Source organism: Micromonas pusilla (genome assembly GCF_000151265.4).
Source record: "Micromonas pusilla CCMP1545 genomic scaffold MICPUCscaffold_1, whole genome shotgun sequence".
NCBI classification, from domain to species: domain Eukaryota; kingdom Viridiplantae; phylum Chlorophyta; class Mamiellophyceae; order Mamiellales; family Mamiellaceae; genus Micromonas; species Micromonas pusilla.
The window spans coordinates 896,560-917,486 of record NW_003315882.1 but is presented as its reverse complement, the minus strand read 5'-3'; the positions used below and the strand labels follow the sequence as shown (position 1 = coordinate 917,486).

The 20,927-nt window shown below is 59.9% G+C and overlaps 11 protein-coding genes across 11 annotated transcripts; 5 read left to right on the top strand and 6 right to left on the bottom strand.

Moving 5' to 3' along the window:
• Positions 1 to 13: 13 nt before the first annotated feature.
• On the bottom strand, positions 14 to 382 carry MICPUCDRAFT_12375 (histone H2A; the record flags this gene model as incomplete). The annotated part of the gene is made up of 1 exon (XM_003054928.1): positions 14 to 382. One exon carries the CDS (start codon positions 380 to 382, stop codon positions 14 to 16), a length of 369 nt encoding a protein of 122 aa, XP_003054974.1.
• Positions 383 to 444: 62 nt separating this feature from the next.
• Positions 445 to 795, top strand: MICPUCDRAFT_13212 (histone H2B; the record flags this gene model as incomplete). Its single annotated transcript, XM_003055466.1, has 1 exon — positions 445 to 795. One exon carries the CDS (start codon positions 445 to 447, stop codon positions 793 to 795), a length of 351 nt encoding a protein of 116 aa, XP_003055512.1.
• Positions 796 to 1,180: 385 nt separating this feature from the next.
• Positions 1,181 to 3,496, bottom strand: MICPUCDRAFT_46244 (uncharacterized protein; the record flags this gene model as incomplete). The annotated part of the gene is made up of 3 exons (XM_003054927.1): positions 1,181 to 3,159; positions 3,239 to 3,351; positions 3,437 to 3,496. The coding sequence occupies 3 exons, from the start codon at positions 3,494 to 3,496 to the stop codon at positions 1,251 to 1,253; spliced, it is 2,082 nt and encodes a 693-aa protein (XP_003054973.1). The 3' UTR covers positions 1,181 to 1,250.
• Positions 3,497 to 3,772: 276 nt separating this feature from the next.
• Positions 3,773 to 4,720, top strand: MICPUCDRAFT_30848 (uncharacterized protein). Its single transcript, XM_003055465.1, has 2 exons — positions 3,773 to 3,921; positions 4,244 to 4,720. The coding sequence occupies exons 1-2, from the start codon at positions 3,795 to 3,797 to the stop codon at positions 4,552 to 4,554; spliced, it is 438 nt and encodes a 145-aa protein (XP_003055511.1). The 5' UTR covers positions 3,773 to 3,794; the 3' UTR covers positions 4,555 to 4,720.
• A 73-nt stretch (positions 4,721 to 4,793) lies between these two features.
• MICPUCDRAFT_37917 (uncharacterized protein) lies at positions 4,794 to 5,828 on the bottom strand (the record flags this gene model as incomplete). The annotated part of the gene is made up of 1 exon (XM_003054926.1): positions 4,794 to 5,828. The coding sequence occupies one exon, from the start codon at positions 5,826 to 5,828 to the stop codon at positions 4,794 to 4,796; it is 1,035 nt and encodes a 344-aa protein (XP_003054972.1).
• A 330-nt stretch (positions 5,829 to 6,158) lies between these two features.
• MICPUCDRAFT_12229 (uncharacterized protein) lies at positions 6,159 to 8,759 on the top strand (the record flags this gene model as incomplete). The annotated part of the gene is made up of 3 exons (XM_003055464.1): positions 6,159 to 7,227; positions 7,309 to 8,093; positions 8,250 to 8,759. The coding sequence occupies 3 exons, from the start codon at positions 6,159 to 6,161 to the stop codon at positions 8,757 to 8,759; spliced, it is 2,364 nt and encodes a 787-aa protein (XP_003055510.1).
• A 110-nt stretch (positions 8,760 to 8,869) lies between these two features.
• MICPUCDRAFT_50234 (ribokinase/xylose isomerase) lies at positions 8,870 to 11,035 on the bottom strand (the record flags this gene model as incomplete). The annotated part of the gene is made up of 1 exon (XM_003054925.1): positions 8,870 to 11,035. One exon carries the CDS (start codon positions 11,033 to 11,035, stop codon positions 8,870 to 8,872), a length of 2,166 nt encoding a protein of 721 aa, XP_003054971.1.
• A 169-nt stretch (positions 11,036 to 11,204) lies between these two features.
• HEMD (urophorphyrin III synthase) lies at positions 11,205 to 12,251 on the bottom strand (the record flags this gene model as incomplete). The annotated part of the gene is made up of 1 exon (XM_003054924.1): positions 11,205 to 12,251. One exon carries the CDS (start codon positions 12,249 to 12,251, stop codon positions 11,205 to 11,207), a length of 1,047 nt encoding a protein of 348 aa, XP_003054970.1.
• A 224-nt stretch (positions 12,252 to 12,475) lies between these two features.
• On the top strand, positions 12,476 to 15,493 carry MICPUCDRAFT_24224 (uncharacterized protein). Its single transcript, XM_003055463.1, has 2 exons — positions 12,476 to 12,541; positions 12,741 to 15,493. Exons 1-2 carry the CDS (start codon positions 12,500 to 12,502, stop codon positions 15,420 to 15,422), a joined length of 2,724 nt encoding a protein of 907 aa, XP_003055509.1. The 5' UTR covers positions 12,476 to 12,499; the 3' UTR covers positions 15,423 to 15,493.
• A 9-nt stretch (positions 15,494 to 15,502) lies between these two features.
• Positions 15,503 to 16,834, bottom strand: MICPUCDRAFT_12446 (uncharacterized protein; the record flags this gene model as incomplete). The annotated part of the gene is made up of 1 exon (XM_003054923.1): positions 15,503 to 16,834. The coding sequence occupies one exon, from the start codon at positions 16,832 to 16,834 to the stop codon at positions 15,503 to 15,505; it is 1,332 nt and encodes a 443-aa protein (XP_003054969.1).
• A 248-nt stretch (positions 16,835 to 17,082) lies between these two features.
• On the top strand, positions 17,083 to 20,889 carry IFT122 (intraflagellar transport protein 122; the record flags this gene model as incomplete). Its single annotated transcript, XM_003055462.1, has 2 exons — positions 17,083 to 17,115; positions 17,221 to 20,889. 2 exons carry the CDS (start codon positions 17,083 to 17,085, stop codon positions 20,887 to 20,889), a joined length of 3,702 nt encoding a protein of 1,233 aa, XP_003055508.1.
• Between the last annotated feature and the right edge of the window lie 38 nt (positions 20,890 to 20,927).

Sequence of the window (20,927 nt, the reverse complement as noted above, 5' to 3'; positions counted from 1 at the left end):
TTAAGCGAGTCGCTTAATCCTTCTTGGACTTCTTCGGGAGAAGGACGGAGTGGATGTTCGGCAGGACACCGCCGGACGCGATCGTGACCGTGCCGAGGAGCTTGGAGAGCTCCTCGTCGTTGCGGATCGCGAGCTGGATGTGGCGGGGCACGATGCGGGACTTCTTGTTGTCGCGGGACGCGTTGCCGGCGAGCTCAAGGACCTCGGCGGCGAGGTACTCGAGGACCGCGGCGAGGTACACCGGGGCACCGGCACCGACGCGGGTGGCGTACTTGCCGATCTTGAGGTAGCGCGCGATACGGCCGACGGGGAACTGAAGTCCCGCCTTGGCGGAGCGGCTGACAGCCTTCTTGCCGGTCTTGCCCTTACCACGTCCAGACATGTTGTATGAGGTTGAAGATGTGAGTTTGTGCACGCACAAACACAACAACACACCCTATCAAAATGGCCAAGCCCACCTCCAAGAAGCCCGCCAAGAAGTCCCTCAAGGGCGGCAAGAAGGGCGGCAAGAAGTCCAAGACTGAGACGTACAAGATCTACATCTACAAGGTCCTCAAGCAGGTGCACCCCGACACCGGGATCTCCTCCAAGGCGATGTCCATCATGAACTCCTTCATCAACGACATCTTCGAGAAGATCGCCACCGAGGCGTCCAAGCTCGCCCGCTACAACAAGAAGCCGACGGTCACGTCCCGCGAGATCCAGACCGCGGTCCGCCTCATCCTCCCCGGTGAGCTCGCCAAGCACGCCGTCTCCGAGGGCACCAAGGCGGTCACCAAGTTCACCTCCGCGTAAGCGATACGAGGTTGAACGAGGTTGATAAACCTTGAGCTTCTACAACTACATCAAAACATCGTCGAACGCTTCGAAGCGCGACGCAATTCAATGGTGATAAATAATCACCACCACTCCAAAAGAACTCTCTGCCGCTGGACGCCTCCGAGCTCGGAGGCGTCGCAGTCGGAACAGAAAAAAGTAAATCTTCCCCCCTGCGTTCGAACTTCGATCACTGAGACGCGCTCTCGAGCTCACGCACATGACCCGCACGCGCACGAGCGTTCGATATCGAACGCGAGTGTTCGTGCTCTTTACCCTAAACACGATGTTTCGATCGAAGCACGCGAAAGACCGAGACTCGAGCGACGGTCGGACGCGACGACGAGTATTTCAAACGACAATAGCGCAGCTGTCCTCGCAACTCGTTGTTACAACCTACACACGCGCACTCGTGAACTATCCACCCCGATCGATCACCGCCCCGCGTTCAACTCGCGATACATTCTCTCGATCTCCCTACCGAACTTGTCTCTCGCCTGAGGCCGTTTCAGCTTAAACGTCGGCGTGAACAGCCCGTTCTCGACGCTGAAGAGTTCGTCGTGCAGATGAATCGCTCTCACTTGCTCGAATCCCTTCAGCCCAGCGTCAGCGCCGACGGATTTCATGCTCCCGAAGATTGTCTTGAGGACGACCGGGTCTTTGCACAATCGTCTGAAATCCCCCGCGTGCGGATGGGCGTTCTTCTTCGCCCACGGAATCAGAACTTCCTCGTCCGGGACGACGACCGCGACCAGGTACGGCTGAAGCGAGTCCCCGTGCACGAAGCTCTGCGCGACAAATTTCGATCGCGCATAGATGTTCTCGATCTTCTCCGGAGCGACGTACTCCCCTTGAGCAAGCTTGAAGATGTTTTTCTTCCGGTCGATGATCTTTAAACGTCCGCCCGGGAGCCAGAGGCCGATGTCACCGGTGTGCAACCACCCGTCCGCGTCCACGACTTCGTCCGTCTTGTCCTTGGCTCTGTAATACCCGGCGAACACACTCGGGCCTCGCACACAGACCTCTCCTCGAGGATACGGCGCATCTTTCGTGGTGTAGTTCATATCCGGTACGCTCTCAAGTTTCATCTCGCAACAAGGCACCGGGGACCCTACGTGCCCGCACGAAAAGTCCGACTCGTGCGTCTTGCTTATCACGCACGCCGACTCAGTCATGCCGTACCCTTCAAACACGACCCCGCCGAAGCATATGCGAAGAAACTCCATCACCTCCGCGGATATGGGGGCGCTCCCGGTGGACATGTATCGGACGCGCCCGCCGAGCTTATCCCGCAGCTTGCTGAAGACGATCTTATCCCACAACTTCGACGGGGGTGTGCCCTCCTCGAGCGACTTTTTCTTCGACGCATACGCGATCGCGAAAAGCTTCTGTTTCACGAACCCACCCTCTCTGATTCCCGCGTGCACTTTGTCGTATATCCGGTTCCACAGCCGAGGGACGGAGCAAAACACCGTGGGTTTGAGCTCCGCGATGTCGTCGAGTAACCCGAGGACGTCGCCGCGGAAGAAGCCAGCCTTGCTCCCGGCGAAGAGGCATACTAAAATAGTGACGCGTTCGTAAATGTGCGCGAGAGGCAGGTACGAGACATGCACGTCGTTCACGCCCAGGTCGAGATCGTCCGCGTACGCCGCGGCGTTCGATACGAGGTTAAGATGTGTTAGCATCACCCCCTTCGGATCCCCTGTCGTCCCACTCGTGTAGCAGATCGTCGCGAGGTCCGTGTTTTTAGGTGGGCGCGGTGCGGTCGGGTTTCGATTCCCGAGCGCAATCAACTCCTCAAACGTCACGATGCGACACCCTCCCGCGGTTTTGGGGAGCGCCGCAGGCGCCCCGCCGCCGGGATCTTTACCGTAAACGACCAAAAGTTTCACGCTCGGGCAGTCGTTCAGGCACCCTAACATCGTCGGCAAGCACGCGGCTGAGACGCACACTGCAGCGAGCTCGGCGTGGTTGCAGATGAAACGAACCGCGTCCGGGCCCAACGTGTCGTACAACGGCACGGAGACTAAAGAGACCCGGGTCATGGCGGACTCCAGGACGCACCACTCCGCACAGTTTATGCTGTACAGACCGACGTTCTGCTCTGGTCGTACCCCGAGGTGCACGAATCCAGACGACGCCGCGGCGCGTTGCTCGTACACGGAGCCGTACGTCTGCCACGTGTACGCCCCGGGGACGCCGTCCGCGTCGATCGACCGCGTGCCGAAGCACGGGAGGTCGCTATGGCGGCTGCACGTGCTCTCCCACACGTCGTGAAGCGTCTTCACGGCGTCGAACGGTGGAGCGTATCCGGTCATGAGCTTCGTGTGCGAGCTCACGTTCCTGGTCGTCGATAACGAAGAGTCGAGTCGAGTCAGCGTCGCGCGTGCATTGAAGCGAACGAAAGAGGCCGCTCGCGCACCTGTAGACGTTGAATTCGCCGTCGACGAGCCTTTCCGGTAGTGGAACCGCGTATTGTGGGACCGCGACCGCGGCGGTGGGGTTACGATCCATCCCCGAGGAGGTCGGGGGCTGCTGCGAGTGGGAGATCTGTCGCGTCAGGGAAAATCAACGACGAATCTCTCGGGACGATGGCAGAGGGGTGGAGGAGGCGGCTCACCGTGTTGACGACGTGCCCACGGAGGACGTCTAACCTACGCGCGGAATCGCTCGCGATCATCGTTCCGCGCGTGCGAGCGAGGTGTGTGTGTGGAGCCGGCGCTGAGGTTTCGTCCCGAGGCTCCACGCGGTTAACATTCACCGACAGGTCGTCCGCTGTTCACCACTGCTAAAAGTGCTGTACAGTACACTACTTTGTACGTCGTTCTGACTGCGAAGGCATACGGATCGAGTCCGAACACGCATACCGCGGCCCGTAACTAAACTGTACTGCTCGTCGTGGCCCCGCACTGAATAAAAGCCGAAGGAACGCGCGTGCCTCCGCCTTTCGGAACGACGCAGTGACGAGGCTTCGCAAGATGAAGTACTCCACTTCTGTGTCCAGCAGCAGGCGCAAGTCGCGCAAGGCGCATTTCACCGCGCCCTCTTCGGAGCGCCGGAAGATCATGAGCTCGCCTCTGTCCACGGACTTGAAGTCCAAGCACGGTGCGTGATGTTTCCGCCTCCACCGCGAAATGCTTCGTCGCGCGCGACTCGTGAGATGGGTCGCGGGCCGTGGATTCGCACGCGGCAGCGGTTGTGCATCTCAGCGCGATATCATGACTCATGCGCGCGCTCGAGGCGTCTCGAACGCGTGAGCAGGCCGCGCTCGCGCGCGATGTCCGGGCCGGGCGATGAGACTTTTATTAGGGTTTCCCTCTCGTGTGATTTTTACGCCTCTCGCGATCCCACTGGGGGCGTCTCATGCGTCGCGTTTCCCTGTTCACCACGGTAGCTGACGTGTCATCCACCCCCTCCACGTCCTCAGGTGTTCGCGCGGTTCCCATCCGCAAGGATGACGAGGTTCAGGTTGTGCGGGGTAACTTCAGAGGTCGCGAGGGCAAGGTCGTCCAGGTGTACCGCAAGAAGTGGGTCATCCACATCGAGCGCATCACCCGCGAGAAGGTGAACGGTGCCACCGTCAACGTCGGCGTTGATCCCTCTAAGGTTGTCATCACTAAGCTCAAGCTCGACAAGGACCGCAAGGCGCTCCTCGAGCGCAAGATGGGCAAGGGTGCTGAGAAAGGAAAGGGCAAGTACACCGCGGACGAGGTCAAGGCCATGCAGGACGTGGACTAATCTCGTCGATTTCAGTCTCGGCTTGAGTTGGGGTGTGGCGGCGCGTTCGACGCGTGCTGCGATGGCGTCACCGCGAGCGTTGATGATTCGTATTTTTAGCACCCGCCGACGGTGTTCGGCGTGGGGTAGGTCGGAATAACACACACTCGAGGGCGCAGTTTTCGTTCGCTCGTTTTCGCTTGAGTCTGCACCTGTGTCTAAATGGCGGTCTATCGCCAGCTATCTATAGGATACGCGTCTCATCGTTTCTCCTTCCTGTCCTTCTTCCGCTTCTTTTCCTTTCTCTCTCTTTTCGCGTGGTTCTTGAGGAACTCCTCCGCGGCCACCACTCTCGCGCGTTTCTCCTCCTTCTCTTTCGCCTTGTACTCTCGGATAAGTCGTTTCCGCTCCGCCTTCGGAAGGGAGTCTAATATACCGCCCTCGCCCGTCTCCGTCCCCGTCCCGCCTTCGAGCGCGTCCTGGACGTCGACGTCGTGAAGCAGTTGCTGGTTCGCCGCGTTCGGGTCTCCACCCCCCCGTGTCGGCGACCGCCCCGTCATCGGCGTCTTCATCTCAAACTTTTTCATCTTCGTCAGCTCCTCCCTGGCTCTCATGAGCGTCAGCGGGTCCTCGAGTTTCACCCTGAACTCGTCGTTCGGATTGTGACCGAACATCGGACACGTTTTCTCGTCGTTCGAGTGCCCGAACCCGCCGCATCTAAGGCACTGCACAGCTCGCACGTGCTTGCCAAACACCTTCACGTTCGCAACGCCGACGCCTTTTTCCTTCGGCGCTCCCTTCAACTCGGGCATCTCCACCTCGGATATGATGTTCCTGCCGTACATATCTTTCTTCATCCGTCGTCCTCGGCGTTCGTTGATCTCCTCTTCGGTCAACGGCGGCAGACCCGCGGCTTCTCTCGCGGCCGCGTCTTCTTTTCGCTTCAACTCTTTCCGCTCGGCTTCCCTCGCCTCCTCAGCCTCCGCTTTCTCGCGTTCCATCGCCGCGTCGTATCCGGGCGGTTTCTGGTACATGAACGAGAGCTGCTGCTTATTTCGCAAGGTCGTCCTGTCCTCCGCGCTCAGGAGCTCGGTGTTTTTGAAGAACTCCTGCTCCACGGCAAACTCCTTCGCAGCTGCCTCTTTGCGTTTCTTCGCGTTCTCCGCTTCTTGCTCCGCTTTGAAGAGCTTCTCTTGGTTACGGTACGACAGTGGGTGCCAGTCCTTCTGGTTCAGGAATCCGTGGCTCCATGCAGTGCCACCTCGAGGCTTCAGACCGAGCTTCTCCGCTTGCATGTCCTGAAAGAAGGGAGGGTACAGTCAATGGCTGAGTTGAATTCGCTCGTGCGGGCGCGGGGTCTCGTCTCGATCGTTGGTCGATGTAGATCTGCGCACCTTCCGGATCCCATCTCTCGCGCCCCTGGCACCGCCGCCTATCCCAGCCTTCGCCATCGCGAACCTATCCCTGGCGCCGGTCATGATGCCACGTCCTCACGTCTACCCCCGGTGCTACCGACACTGATCGCCGCCGCGGCGCGAATCGTCTGACTGAAATGAAACTTCGGGTGCCGAGCGAGTTTCGTTCAGAACGCGTCGCACCGGTGCGAGCGCCCTGAGGGTCATCAGATGGCACCGGGGCGCAGCGGCGGCGGCGGCCGGTTCGGCGGCCGGTTCGGCAGAGGCGGCGGGCGGGGGCGCGCGCCCTCTCGCGCGCCTCAGGAAGAGCCTCCTCCTGAGGCTCCCTCTAACGTCCCGCCCTCGTGGAACAATTACTTTCCCGAGGTCCGCTTCGCCCCGGACGACCGAAGGGCTGAGCTTGTGGGTACTCTGGCTAGATTCTTTTCGTCCGACGTCGGGTTCGAGCTCGTGAAGCCCGTGCGGATACACGCCGAGCGCGAACTCTTCTTGGAGCTGGACTACGAAGCCCTGAAAGCGAGGGCGGACATCCCAGATCTGTTCGCCGCGTTGGAGCTGGCCCCCGCTGAGGCGATGCCGTGCGTGCGCGCGGCCGTGCACGAGGTCATACACAACTCCCCCATCGGGCGTAAGGAGCTCCCGCATCTGCAGGTATCCCCTGCGGCCGCGAAGGTGATCACGAGACCGCCGAGGGTGGACGTGCATCTGTACAACCACCCAGAGGTGCAGATCAAGTTCTCCGAGCTCAAGTCTAAAACAATCGGGAAGCTCGTGTCGATAAGAGGCACGGTCACGAGAGTGGCGAGAGTCATGCCCTTCGCGAAGTCGCTGACGTTTACGTGCGACAAGTGCGATGCCTCGCAGGTTGTGCATCTCGTGGACGGTAAGTACGCGGAGCCGGAGAGTTGTGTCGGTCAGGGGTGCAGGGGAAGGAAGTTCACCGCGAACCGCGAGAGCGTGAAGCTCGTGGACTGGCAGAAGATCAGAATCCAAGAGCTCTCCCGTGACGTCCCCGCTGAGGACATCGGGCGTATTCCGCGCTTCGCGGACGTCGAGGTCGAAGGGACCCTGTGCGATGCCTGCCGCGGCGGGGATATCGTCACGATCGTAGGCATCGCGGATATCTTGAACGTCGAGGCGAAAGGGAGCGCGTTGGAGAGGGAACGAGCGGCGAAGCAGTACAACGTGTACGTGAAAGGGATATCCATACGAAAGCGAGACTCCGATGCAGGTGGTGCGCCGCCGTTATCTGCCGCCGCCGCGGAAGCGTTCGCGCGCGGTCTCCCCGACCTCGTCGCGGAGGACGCGCACTTCGGCCGCGTAAACGAAGGTTGGCTCGGGCAGAAAGGGTTCCGACCAGACGTCGTGGACAACACGACATTTTCCCCCGCGGACTTGGAGTTCATCGTTCGATTTACGGAGGAGTGCGCGGGGGAGCAGTTCAAGCAGCTGATTCACTCCTTGTGTCCCACGATATACGGCCACGAGGTCGTCAAAGCTGGCTTGCTCCTGGCCCTATTCGGTGGCGTTCGAAAGACGTTTGACGAGGAAGGGACGCTTCCCATGCGCGGCAGCATCCACTGCCTCGTCGTCGGTGACCCAGGTTTAGGGAAGAGTCAAATGCTGAAAGCCGTGAGCAACGTCGCGAACCGCGGCCTGTACGTGAGCGGTCGTTCCGCGTCCGCCGCTGGGTTGACGGCAACGGTCGTGAAGGATTCAGAAAACGGCGGGAGTACCTACGAGGCTGGCGCGTTGATCATGTGCGACGGCGGCGTGTGCTGCGTGGACGAGTTCGACAAGATGCCGAACGAGCACCAAGCATTGCTCGAAGTGCTCGAACAACAGACGGTATCGCTCGCGAAGGCGGGGATAACCGTAAACTTACCCGCGCGCACGAGCGTCGTCGCCGCGGCAAACCCCGTCGGCGGCGTGTACAACCGATCAAAGTCGATAATGAACAACTTGAAGATGAATCCGGCGTTGTTATCCCGATTCGATCTCCTCTTCCTCATCGTCGACGATCCGGACGAAGAACTTGACGAGTACAGGACGAGACACGTCTTAGCAACCCACAATCCTGAAGGAGAAGAAGCGACCTTGCGACTGCAGCACGCACAGCAAAAGCTTCTCGCGCACCACGCGCACGTGGACGAAATCGACGACGAAGATGAAGGTGGTGAACGACGCCATGGAGCAGAATTCATGGGTGAGAAACGGTCGTCACTGCGTCGTCGACTTCAGCTTGATCTCGCGGGTGCGGACGCGGAGTTTGCGCCGTTGCCGCACAACTTGATGCGCAAGTACATCACGTACGCGAACGTGCACTGCTTCCCGCGTTTGACCCCAGAGGCTGGGACGATACTCCAGGCGTTCTACCTCGAGCTGCGCGCGGCAGATACGGTCGGAGAGGACTACCCGCCGATAACACCTCGGCAGCTAGAGGCGCTCATCCGACTCGCGGAGGCTCGCGCGAAGGTGGAGCTTCGAGAGACTGTCACTGAGGATGACGCGCGCGACGCGGTGGAGATAATGAGGGAAACGATGCGCGACGTCTTAGAGGGTGGTGGGTTAGCAGGCAAACGCGGGTTCTCGGGGAAAGGGAACAAGAACGTCAAAGCGAAGATGTTCGTCGAGGCTATGAACCGGCGAGCGATAGAGAAGGACAGCGCGTACTTCACGATGGGCGAGCTCTACGCAATCGTGGACGATTTGCAGCTTCAAATCCAAGACGTGGACGGATTCATCGAAGGTCTTAACATGGCGGGGGATATTTTGAAGTCGGGGAGGTTGTACAAGTCCGCGAGTAGTTAATCGACGCGATGTTGTCGATACGATAGTCTAGCTAGAACTAGAACTGAACATGACACGAACGTAAAGTCACACGGCTGGAGACATGCACTCTCGTCAAATCCGGACGTTTCTTATGGCGCGAAGAAACCCTTTTCGATCAACTCGAGGGATCCCATCGCGTCGTGTTCAGCGAGCTTCGACCCCATGCCCGCTCTCTCTAACCTCCCCGCTATGTTCCACATCCGTTTGAACGTTCGTACATTATACTCTGCCTCTCTCACGGGATCTTCCGCCTCGGGGAACGTGTCGAAATACACGACTCCAACGTACCGAACCGCCCGAAGCCAATACACGAGCTCCAACGACAAAGAAGCATGCACTGAACCGAACGCTAACCCATCCTCCGCTCCTAGTTTTGAGTGAACATCGCCTATGTGAAATCCGAAAAGCGCGTTCGCGCGAGCGACAGAAGCGGCGCTCTGCGCTGGGTTCTCTCCCGCCGCGATCAAATGCCCCGCATCCAAGGTCAAACCGAACCTGCCGGGACGGTTCACCTCGCGAACTAACGCCAACGCCGCCGCGGTGCTTGGTACGATTGCGAATCGCGACGACTCGTCCGTTGGCTTGAATTCGTACGAAATCTTTACGCCCTCACACCTAGGATGGTCCACAGCGTCGCGGAGCGCGTCGACGCCGCGTTCCCACGTCTCCGTGTAGTTTACTTGGAAATGATAGTCGTACCCATCGAATTGCGGCCAAATTACGACGCCTCCAGACGCGTTGATTGCGTTCGCCCACTCGCACGCGTTCGCGATGAGTTTCACCGCCTCAGCGCGAATGCGCTGGTCGGGGTTTGTGAATGCGCCGCCACGACGGTATGAAATCGTCGCCGGGAATCGCACCGCGATCGACCCAGGCGTGATGCCGGCGGCGGCGAGCGCTGTGCTCACGGCCTTCGCCTTGAGTCCTTCGAGGTGTTGCGGGTAATTGATATCGACAGAGGTTATACCCGACGCAGTCCCGAGCCTTTGAATCATATCGAGCGTACTTATCCTTTTTACGTCGCTGGATTTACCCAGACCCCACAGCGACGACGCCGAAGCCGACCTCGCAAAAAGGTCAGGGCGCGCTCTCATCGAATTCAGGCGCGAACCGAAAAGTAAAGGGCACTCTTCGACCGTTCCCGTCATCTCCCGCGCATCCGACGTCGCTTGGCACGACGAACTCAACTTCAGCGAACGGTCTTCCGGCGAGAGAAGAGCATCCGCCGCTTCCCTCGTCGGGAGCGACGGCATCGCGCCCACGACGCGAACTGCGCACGCGCCCGCCGCGGCGGCGAGCTTCGCCCCGCGTTCGGTCAATTCACCGCTGCCGCTTTCGGCGATGGACACCGCGATCGCGGCTCGAAACGCGTCGCCGGCCGCGGTCGCGTCGAGGACCTCATTTTTCGGCACCGCGATCGGCTCGTGCCACTTCACTTCAGAGGCGCTCACGGACACGGACCCGCGCCCGCCTAACGTCACCAGGATGTGATTCGCACCATTCTTGAGCAGCGTCTTCGCCGCCGTTACTACGTCATCGTCCGTCTCCGTGCGCATCCCGGTCAACCTCATGAGCTCAGTCTCGTTCGGGCAGAGGTAATCTATCAACTCAAGAAGCGTTCTCGATAACGCAGTGTTCGCGCCGCCGGCGTCGAGGATGACTGGGACGTTCGCCGCGTTCGCAGCTTTCGCGGCTGCGACGTTGACGCGCTCTGGGACCTCTCGTTGCAGCAACACGACCGCGGCGCCGTGTACGGCGTCCGTCACGAGCTTACGAAGCGTTCGCTCGTCGCTCGGCCACGCGGTGTTCGCGCCGCCGATGACGACGGAGGACGCGGCGCCGTCTGGGGAGAGCATGACGAAGCCTTGCCCCGAGGGAAGGTCGTCGACGTGACCGCACGAGGAAACGTCCACGCCGTTCTCGCGCAGCTCGGTCTCGAGCACGCTCGCATGCGCGTCGTTTCCAAATCGACCGACGAATCTCACGGGACGAGACCCTGCGGATAGTCGGGCGGCCGCGATTGCTTGATTCGCGCCCTTACCTCCAACTGCTGTCGTGAGCGTCGGCGAGGTTGCGAGAACTGTCTCATCTACCGACGGAGGTCGAGCGACTCGCACCGTGAGATCCACGTTCACGCTTCCGATGACGACAATCGGACGAGCGGCGGCGGCGCACGAGGGAGAGATGCTCTCCCCGAGCGCGGATGCCAACGAAGCGAGGAGCAAGGTGACGACCAGCATCGGCCGCGGGGCCATATCGACGTGCGAGAGGACCTCTGTGAGAGGACTGAGCGAAAACGCGTTCAAGAGTTCATGCGGTACAAGAGGAAGACTAAGGTGAAGTTACAGGTCTGAGTGCATAAAAGGTATGAAGGTATCCAACCTGGGGTCTTATTGCTCAAGTAGATAAACTAAGAATCCACTTCTAGTCTATCGACTGTGTTCTATCACCGCCACCCGCCCCCGATCTCTCCCTCGCCCCGTCCAAGGCCTTGCACACGACGAGCTCCCACCCGTCCAGACCCGGGTTCTCCGCGAACATCACGTTCGGGATCCCGACGGCGTCGCACGCCTTCGCGGACGTCCCGCCGATGCACGCGTACGCCGGGTGCGTCTCCGCGGGCGTGTCCGAGTCGAACCCGGACAGGGAGACCCACGCTTTCACCGCGGAGGGCGAACCGAACGTCACGACGTCCGCGGTCTTCGCTCTCGTCAAGACGTCCTCGTCCACGGCGGTCACCTTCTCCGTGCTGTACGTGTTCAGACGCGTGACGATCGCGCCGCGTTTCGCTAATCCGTCCTGGAGCGTGCTCGCGGCCTTCGCGGACGCGGGGTACAGCACCCTCGGCGCCGCGGGGGCGCTCGCGTCGTCCGCGTCTAACGGCAGCTCGGCGACGAGCGTCTCCGCGTTCGCTTTCGACGGCGTGAACGTCCTCGCGCGGAGCTTCCCGGCGTCGTACGCCGGCTTCAGAACCTTCGCGGTGCCTTTGCCGACGGTCGCGATCGCGACGTCAGGCTGTCCCGCTTGTTCCCATCCTCTTAGGAACACTGCCGCGGCTTCGGGGGAGGTGATGCACACCCACGTCCACCCCTCGGGATCGTTCAGCGCGGACGGCAGCGACGGCGCATCCGCTCCCACGGCGGTCTCGATGAGAGGCATCTCGACGCACTCGATCCCTCGTCTCGTGAGGCGCTCCATCATGTCCCCGTTCTTCCCGCTCTCGCGCGTGAGGACGACGCGTCGGCCCGCGTACGACGTCTCGGAGACGTCCACCGCCGCCATGCCGGTCGGGACCGCGTTCATGAGCGGTCCTCGACAGTATCTTCCCGAGCTCGATCTCGTCACAAACGCGACACCGACAATCTTCGTCTTTAGCGCGCCCGCCGCGCCTTGTCCTCTCGCAAACTGAACTGACGTCACGTAGCTCCGCGTCGCCGCCGCGGTCGGCGAGGTACAAGACGCTCGCGACATCGGGCGAGCGTTTCCGGTCGCGTCGCGTCCTCTGCGTTAACTTATCCAGCTCGTTGGCCACGAACTGACGAAGAAGATATCGTGGAGTACGCGCATCGCCGATACGCGTGCGTTCGACAATGTGACTGGTTCCCATACAAAAGACCTCAAAAGTACAAACTGCGAACAAATGCTGGGAGAAAATGCGAGGAGGCCAGGGCGAGAGTTTTCTCCACACTTGGCACATTCGCGCAGCCGAGCGCTTGGTCATGGCGAGCAACGGGATGATGTGCGGGATCATCCCCAAACAGGTCCGTGCCGTCGTCATCGTGAAATCACCGTTGTTCGTCACCCACCCCGCGCGCGCGCGACGCGGCGACGGCGCTCGTTGTGACGTCGCCGGGTCGTGTCAACAACGTCAACAACAATTCCTCGAGCGCCGCGCCCTGTCCGCTCCCCCCACGCGCTCGCTCACGTCCAGCCTCATCGCCCCTCGCTCACCACCTGCAGGGCGAGCCCGTGGATTTGGTCTCGCCGATCACGACGTACATAAGCGGCACGTTCTCGCCGCAAGAAGCGGAAGACGCTCAGGCGGATCTTACCACGTTGTCCGACCTGCGTCGATCCGTCGTCTCGAACGACGAAACGAGCCACGAGCGAAGACGAGAAACGCTTTTGTCGTACTACCGCGCCCTGAGCGTCGTCGAGTCGAGGTTCCCGATCAGCGGTCAGGACGGGCACGTGTTCATCCCGTTCTCGTGGTGCGACGGGTTTAAGCCGAACAAGACCGCGACGCTCGCTAACGTGCACTTCGAGAAAGCCGCGGTGCTCTTCAACCTCGGCGCGTCGTGGAGCCAAGCCGGGGTCACCGCGGACAGGACCACGTCCGAGGGGATCAAAGTCGCGTGCCACGCATTTCAGCACGCCGCGGGGGCGTTCGCGACGCTGAAGGACGACGTCCTCGGTAAACTCGGCGCGTTCGCGTCCGGCGCGATAGACAGCGTCACCCCTGATCTGACGCAAGAGTGCGTCGGGATGTTGACGTCGCTTCACCTCGCGCAGGCACAAGAGTGCTTCTACGATAAAGCCGCGGGAGACGGTAAGAGCTCCGCGGTGTGCGTTAAGCTGGCGAATCAGACGAGGTTATTTTACGAAGACGCGAGGAACGCCCTCGACGCGGCGCCGTTGAAGGGCCACATTGATAAAACTTGGCACGCTCACGCCGCGGCGAAGGCGGCTATTTTCCACGTCGAGGCGCTGACTCGCGCGTCGAAGATCGCCGAGGAGGAGGACGAGGACATCGGCACCGCGATTGCGCGCCTCATGATCGCGTCACGGGTAACTGCCGAGGGCGTCAAGGTGGTGAAGAGCGTAAACGGCGACGGGCCGTCGTCGAAGGCGCTCTTCGAGTTGCAAGTGACTGTCGACGAGAGTTTGCGGCGGGCGAATCGAGATAACGAGTGCGTATACATGGTGAAAGTCCCCTCTCCGGATACATTGCCACCACTCGGTGCGGCCGCGGTCGTCAAGGCGGTGAAGCCCGCGCCGGAGACGCTGAGCGCATCGTCCGAGACGATGTTTGCGACCATTGTCCCCGAGTCCGGATTCAAGGCGCTTAGTAAGTACACGGAGATGGTGGATTCGATCATTCGCGAGGAGAACGACGTGTTAGTCGCCGCGAGCGACGAGGCGAGGATGGCTCTGAAAGAAATGGAGATGCCTGATCTGCTCATCGCTGCGGTCGCGGGGGCGAGCGATACCGGAGGGGATCCGGCCGGCGCGTCTGGCGCCGGGTTGCCGCCGCCGCTTGACGAGGAGGTCGGGTCTATTCAACGCGGGGGTGGCGTAGCAGCACTGATCGGCGGCCTGCCTCGGCTGCTCGACATCAACGAGGCGTGCACGCAGCAGCTCGCCGCGGCGACGCGGATGCTCGAGGCGGAGTCTACGGAGGATGAATCCTGCCGTATGATGTACGGCCCGCAAGCCTGGACGCGACCGAACAGCGCAGATCTCAACGCGAATTTGTACGAGAAGATTCGCACGTACACAGATAACCTCGAGCAGGCGGCTAGAAGCGACGAATCCATGAGGCGCCGAATCGAAGACGCGATGGATGGCGTTCTCGCGTTGCTCGATCCAACCGCCCTCGTGAACGACACCCCGAAGCTCCGCGCCCCGATGTTGTCTACCGCGGAGGATTCCAGCATCGTGCCAGAGTTACAAAGCGCTCTTGGGGAGTTAGAGGCATTGGGAACCGAACGCGCTAAAATCGAGGACACGATGAAAGCGCTCAAGGAGAACGACAACATCATGAGCAAGGTGATGGCGCAGACGGACGCGTACGACGAATTGTTCGAACGTGAGCTCGTGAAGTACGATGCGCCTCGGTCTGCGGTCGCGGCAAATGTTTCATCCCAATCAGATATCTTATCACGTGTGAGGTCGCTTCACGGAAAATTGCTGCAGACGTACGACGTCACGGAGTGGCGCGCGGCGACGCGATCGCACGCGGAGGCAGTCAGGGAAGCTGCGGCGCACTACCGTCTGTTAGCCTCGGGTATGGAGCAAGGTTTGACGTTTTACTCTGGCTTCACCGAGGCGGTGAGGCAACTGGGATCGGACTGCGAGGCGTTTGTGGAGGGGAGACGGAAGGAAAAAGGGGAACTCGAACAAGCAGTGGCGCGTCGCGCACAACAGGCGGCAATGGCCGCCGAGCACGCAGTTGCGAGCGCGGCGGCGGCTTCGCGTGCAGCTGCGGATCAAGCCGCGGCTCAAAGAGCAATGTCCGAGGCTCAGGCGATGGTGGACGCGCAGAGGGCATCTGCGGCGCAGATGCAGCGACACCACTATTCCGAGCACGCGGCGTGGCACGCGTCCGCGGCGGCGGCGACGGCGGCGCAGATGCAGAACATGTCCGTCACCGGAGCGCCGCCGCCGGGACCCGGGTCCACCGGTCAAGGCTATCCCGCTGGCGTTGGTCCGTATCCTCAGGCGGCGGCGGTGCATCTGACGTACCAGACGACGTCCCCGTCGGCGCCGTTCGCTCCTCCGCCGTCGCAGCATCCAGTGCCACCTCAGCAGCAGCATCACCAATACAGCAGCGGTCTAGAGTATCAGCAGCAATATGGATTTCCCGCGAACCAGCAAGGCGGCAGGCCGCCGCCTCCGCCGCCGCCGCCGCGGCAGTACTAGTTCGGCTGCACTCTCGAGTACCTACATTAGCGCGCGACGATTTCGTAACGAAAAAACTAGGAGCTAACACACGCCACGTCTCACGTCTTCCAAATTCTACACGTATTGTCCTTACTGCCCGTCAGCAAGACGTCTCCGTGGTAGTTCGAAGCGAGACTGAAGATCTCGTCGCCGTGCCCTTCTAAAGTTTGGAGGCACTTACCACCGTTCACGTCGAATACCTTCGCAGTCGAATCCGCACTCGCGGTGAACACGCGGTCACCCTGAGGACGGAATGAAACCTTCGAAACCTCTTGAGAATGACCCGAGAGCGTGGCCTCGCATCGACCGCTGCTGACGTTCCAAAGTTTAGCCGTGCAATCCGCGGACGCGGTCGCGACTTTCGTCCCTGTCGCGTTGAAGACCACATCTAACACCTCGTCCGCGTGACCGGTCAACGTCGCTCGACACTCACCAGCTCTGACGTCGAAAATCTTCGCCGTTCCGTCGATGGAACCTGAAACGATCGCATCGCTCGAGAAGTTCCACTGCGCGGAGCTCACCTCGCTCGTGTGACCAGACAAGACGTGCACGCATCGTCCCGTTCGTGCGTCCCATACTCTGGATTCGTGGTCAAACGACGCCGTGCACAGTTGGTCTCCCGCGGTCGACCAGTGTAAAGCGACGATCTCCGCTGAGTGACCCAACAGCGTGCAAATCTCCGCGCCCGTTTCCACATCCGTCAGCTTTGCGGAGTTATCCATCGAACCCGTCGCGTACGTCGTGCTCTGCTGGTTAAATCCGACGCACACGATTTCGGCGGTGTGCGAGTTCATCGTGTGATACAGTTGACCGGTGCTCGCGTCCCACAGCTTCGCGGTTTTATCGAACGAACCCGTGAGCACTCTATCCCCGTAGGGATTATTAAACGCGATCGCGTACACGACGTTTTTGTGTCCCTCCAATGTCTGCAGCTCCTCACTCGTGTCCGTGGACCAAACCTTGCACGTTCGATCGTAACTGCCCGTGATGAACTTGTCCCCACCCTTGTTAAACGCGCAGTTCGTCAGCGGCAGAATGTGCGCGCGCAGGACTTTGGACAGGGCGAAGTTTGTCTTGACCACTCCCCCGCCGAGCTTGGCCTGGAGTTTGAAGATGAGCTTACGAAGTGGCTCGCGATGGGCTTCTTTGATCATCTTCTCTCGCTCGACGATTTGGTTCAGCACCGCCTCGGTGTCCGTCTCTGCGGTGAGGTCGAGCAGGTCCACGCTCCGCTGCATGAGCTCGCCATTGTGTGTGTACTCGAGAATGATTCCTGGCGGGTAGTACCGTAGGAGAAACTTCTTCAGTTTGACGCGCGACGACGCGGTTGCCGCGCGCTGCTGGGCTTCTTCCAAGCTTCTTCCACCGCCGCTGAAACCACGTGCGGACATGCTCTTCTCTCCTCGCTCTCCCCCCGGGAGCACGTCGGCTCGACCCGGTGAGCTCCTGAGTTTCGTAGTTTTCGCGTCGTCCGCGCCGACGGCGGTCACGCGGACGCCAGCTCGCGACGTCTTGGTCTCGTCTTGGTCTCAGTGCTCGCCGTCGTTTCGTTCATCTTCTGCTCTTCACGTTCGCGAGTTTTTTTTGAAACTTCAACTTCACGAGTTGCGTCGCACCCCAGAGGCGGACAGGCGCACAGATGCGCACTGTGGTGACATGGAGCGACATTGCGGTACGTCCTTGAAACTCAAACGAAATCCCGTCGCGCGCGTTTCCCCGTTCACATCACACCACCCGCGATCGAGCGTCCGACTGATGCCCTCTCCTCGTCCCTCAGCCCGAACGCGATGGCGTTAGAAGCGTGTGCTACGACATCGCGTTTAGCCCCGACGGGACGAAGCTCGTCACCGGTGTAGGCAGCCGCGTTCTCGTGTACGACGCTGCCGACGGCAACCTCTTGCACTCGCTCAAGGCGCACAAAGACGCGGTTTACTGCGTATCGTACAGCCGCGATGGGAAGAAGTTCGCGTCCGGGGGAGCGGACAGGACGATAATCATCTGGTCGTCCAAAGCCGAGGGCGTCCTGAAGTACACGCACAACGAATCCATCCAGGCGCTGGCGTACAATCCAACTTCAGCGCACCTCGCGTCCGCGACCGCGGTCGACTTCGGCCTCTGGGCCCCAGATCAGAAAGCCGTCGTGAAGCACAAGGTGTCCGCGAAGATTCTGAGCTTAGCGTGGACGAATGACGGGCAATACCTCGCGCTCGGGCAGTTCGACGGCGTCGTGTCCGTCAGAGATCGATCTGGTGGGGAGAAAATGAAGATCAAACTCGGTGCCCCGGTGTGGACGCTGGCGTGGAACCCGAACCGGGACGAACCCCACGACGTTCTCGCGTGCGGGTGCTGGGACGAGTCGCTTTCGTTTTACCAACTCAACGGAACCCAGGTCGGAAAGGACATCGCGCTTGATTACGATCCGTGCACGGTCAGATACTTCAGCAACGGCGAATACATGGTGACGGGAGGGACGAATCGTAAGGTGACGCTCGCGACGAAGGAGGGAACGCCGCTGAAAGACGTGTGCGTGGCGGGGTCGTGGGTGTGGTGCGCGGCGCCACGGCCGAAACAAAATTACGTCGCCGTCGGGTGCGAAGATGGCTCGATCACGATGCACCAGCTGATATTCAGCACCGTGCACGGATTATACAGGGACCGATACGCGTACAGGGACTATATGACGGACGTCATCATTCAACATCTCGTGACGGAGCAAAAGTTGCGAATTAAGTGCAAAGACTACGTCAAGAGAATATCCGTGTACAAGGAAACGCTCGCGGTGCAGCTTCCCAAGGAGGTTATTATTTACGATCTTCTGGAAGCGGACTCATACGAGATGCAGTACCGCGAGAAGACGAGAATCATGCGGAACTTGGAGTGCAACTTGCTCGTCGTGACGTCCCACCACATCGTCCTGTGCCTCGAAAAGAAGCTACAGCTCTATGATTTCGAAGGCAAGCTCGAGCGCGAGTGGACGATGGAATCGGTGATCAGGTACATCAAAGTCGTAGGCGGACCAGACAAGGGGGAGGGCATCCTTGTGGGCTTGAAGAGCGGCGTCGTCTTCCGAATATTCATCAACAACTCGCACCCTGTTCAGCTCATCGAGCACGGCGTCTCGATCCGGTGCCTGGACCAGTCGTTCATGCGACAAAAGCTCGCCGTCGTAGACGACAACTCCGAGGTGACAGTGTACGACCTCGAGACAAAAAAGTCTATTTTCACGGATACAGACGCGAACAGCGTCTCGTTCAACAGCGAGTTCGAGGAGATGTTGTGTTACTCCGGAAACGGGCAGCTATCGATAAAAACAGGCGACTTTCCCGTGCACAGACAGAAACTCGAGGGCTTCGTCGTGGGGTTCAAGGCGTCGAAAATATTTTGTCTGCATTACGTGAGCATGCAGACTATAGACGTGCCGCAGTCAATGAGCATGTGGAACTACGTGAAGGTAAATAATTTTGACATGGCACACTCGGTGGCGTGTCTTGGCGTGACGGAGAAGGACTGGAGCGATCTTGGTTTCGCGGCATTGTTTGGGATGAACTTGGCCATCGCGCGAAAGGCCTTCATTCGTGTTCGAGACTTGAAATACCTGGAACTCATTGATAAATGTGAGGAAGGGGTTAAGAATGGGGATCCATCCGAGATGTACCTCGCTGAGGCGTTGGCGTATCAAGGTAAGTTTCACGAGGCTGCGAAGATGTTCGCGAAGGCGAATCGCGTGGACAAAGCAATGGAGATGTTCTCTGACCTTCGTCAATTTGACGAGGCAAAAAAATGGGCTGAGGAGTACGCGCACACGAAGGGCGGGGACAGCACCCTCGTCCAGGAGTTTGTTCACAGGCAAGCGGAGTGGGCGGAGGAGGTTTCTGACTACGCCGCGGCGGCGACGATGTACATTCAGGCCAAGAAATTTGACAAAGCCATAGACCTCATCGCGAAGAACGGCTGGAAGGATAAACTCGTTGAGGTGACGAGAGCGTTGGGTGCGTCGGATGTCAAGCACTTGAAGTTGTGCGCGATGCACTTCGCGCAATGGGGGGATCATGTCCACGCTAGGGACGTGTACACTAAGTTAGGTGACGACGAGGGCTTGCTGTCGCTCCTCGTGGATGCGGAGCAGTGGGAAGAAGCGTTCATTATGCTCCAGCAACACCCGCAGCACGTCGAGAAGGTGTACCTGCCGTACGCGCGTTGGCTCGCGGAGAACGACAGGTTCGACGAAGCCCGTTTGGCGTACGCTAAGGCGGGTCGATCTGATGCGGCGACGCGGATGCTCGAACAGTTAACACACAACGCGGTGTTAGAGCGGCGATTTCAGGACGCCGGGCACTGCTACTGGCTCATGTCGCGGGAGATCGTGTCAGAGCTCCCGAACGACCCCAGGGCGCTCCTCTCAGACGAGGACGAGGCGAAATTGGATCGCTTCGAAGAATTCAAAGACCGTGCTGAGATGTACTACGCGTACGACTTCATATACCGCGCTATGGACGAACCTTTCCGCTCGTCTTTGCCGTCCACATTGCTGAACATCGGGCAATTTCTCCTTTCAAAGTTTGCAACGCGTGACGAGATGCCGCTCGGGATCAGCCTCGCCTACGTCCTCAATACCCTCGCGAAGCACGGGGACGCGCTCGGGGCATACAAGCTCGCGAGGTTCGCGTACAACAAGCTTCAAGGACTGAAGATACCAGCCTCATGGCAGGCACAGGTCGATTTAGCGTGCATCGTATCGCGATCGAAGCCGTTAACAGACGCGGATGACCTTTTGCCGATGTGCTATCGTTGCAGCGCTACAAACCCGCTTGTATCTGGTAAAGGCGACGTGTGCGTCAGCTGCGGAGGTTGTTTCGTTCGTTCGTTCGTCACTTTTGAGCACTTGCCCATGGTGGAGTTTGAAATATCGGACGACATCACCCCGAAAGAGGCGCGCAGGTTGATACGCGAGGAACCGCCGGAACGAGGCGGCGCCGCGTCCGCGCGTCGTGCATACAACGTTGGAGGGGATGAGCAGTTCACGTTCGAAGATGGTCCAGGAGCTGAGCGCGGCATCCTCGGAGGTAACGACGCATTCGCGCAGGTGATGTCGATGCCAAACGTGCCTATAGTTTGCGATCGGGTCATGCTGCGTAACCTGTCGCCAAACGAGGTCGTCGTGAAACCTTCCGGCTGCGCGCTGATCCGGCCGCGGTATTTCCGCCTGATGGACACGGAGTCACCGGTCACGGTCGACGAAAACGGGTGCTTTTACGAGGCGGACGAATACGAGCTTGCGTGTCTCGAGTTTGGACGTACACCTTTCACGCGGCTGGCGGTTAATGTGGGCGACGAGGTGGCGAGTGCGGTGGAGCCCGAAACGCCACCGCAGCGAACGAGCTCGTCGAAGTGGGGGACTGCGAGAGGCGCGAAGACCGTTGGCTCCCTCGACTTCGCTGGAAACTAGCACAGTAGTCTACAATTACATAGACTAGTGAGAACGTA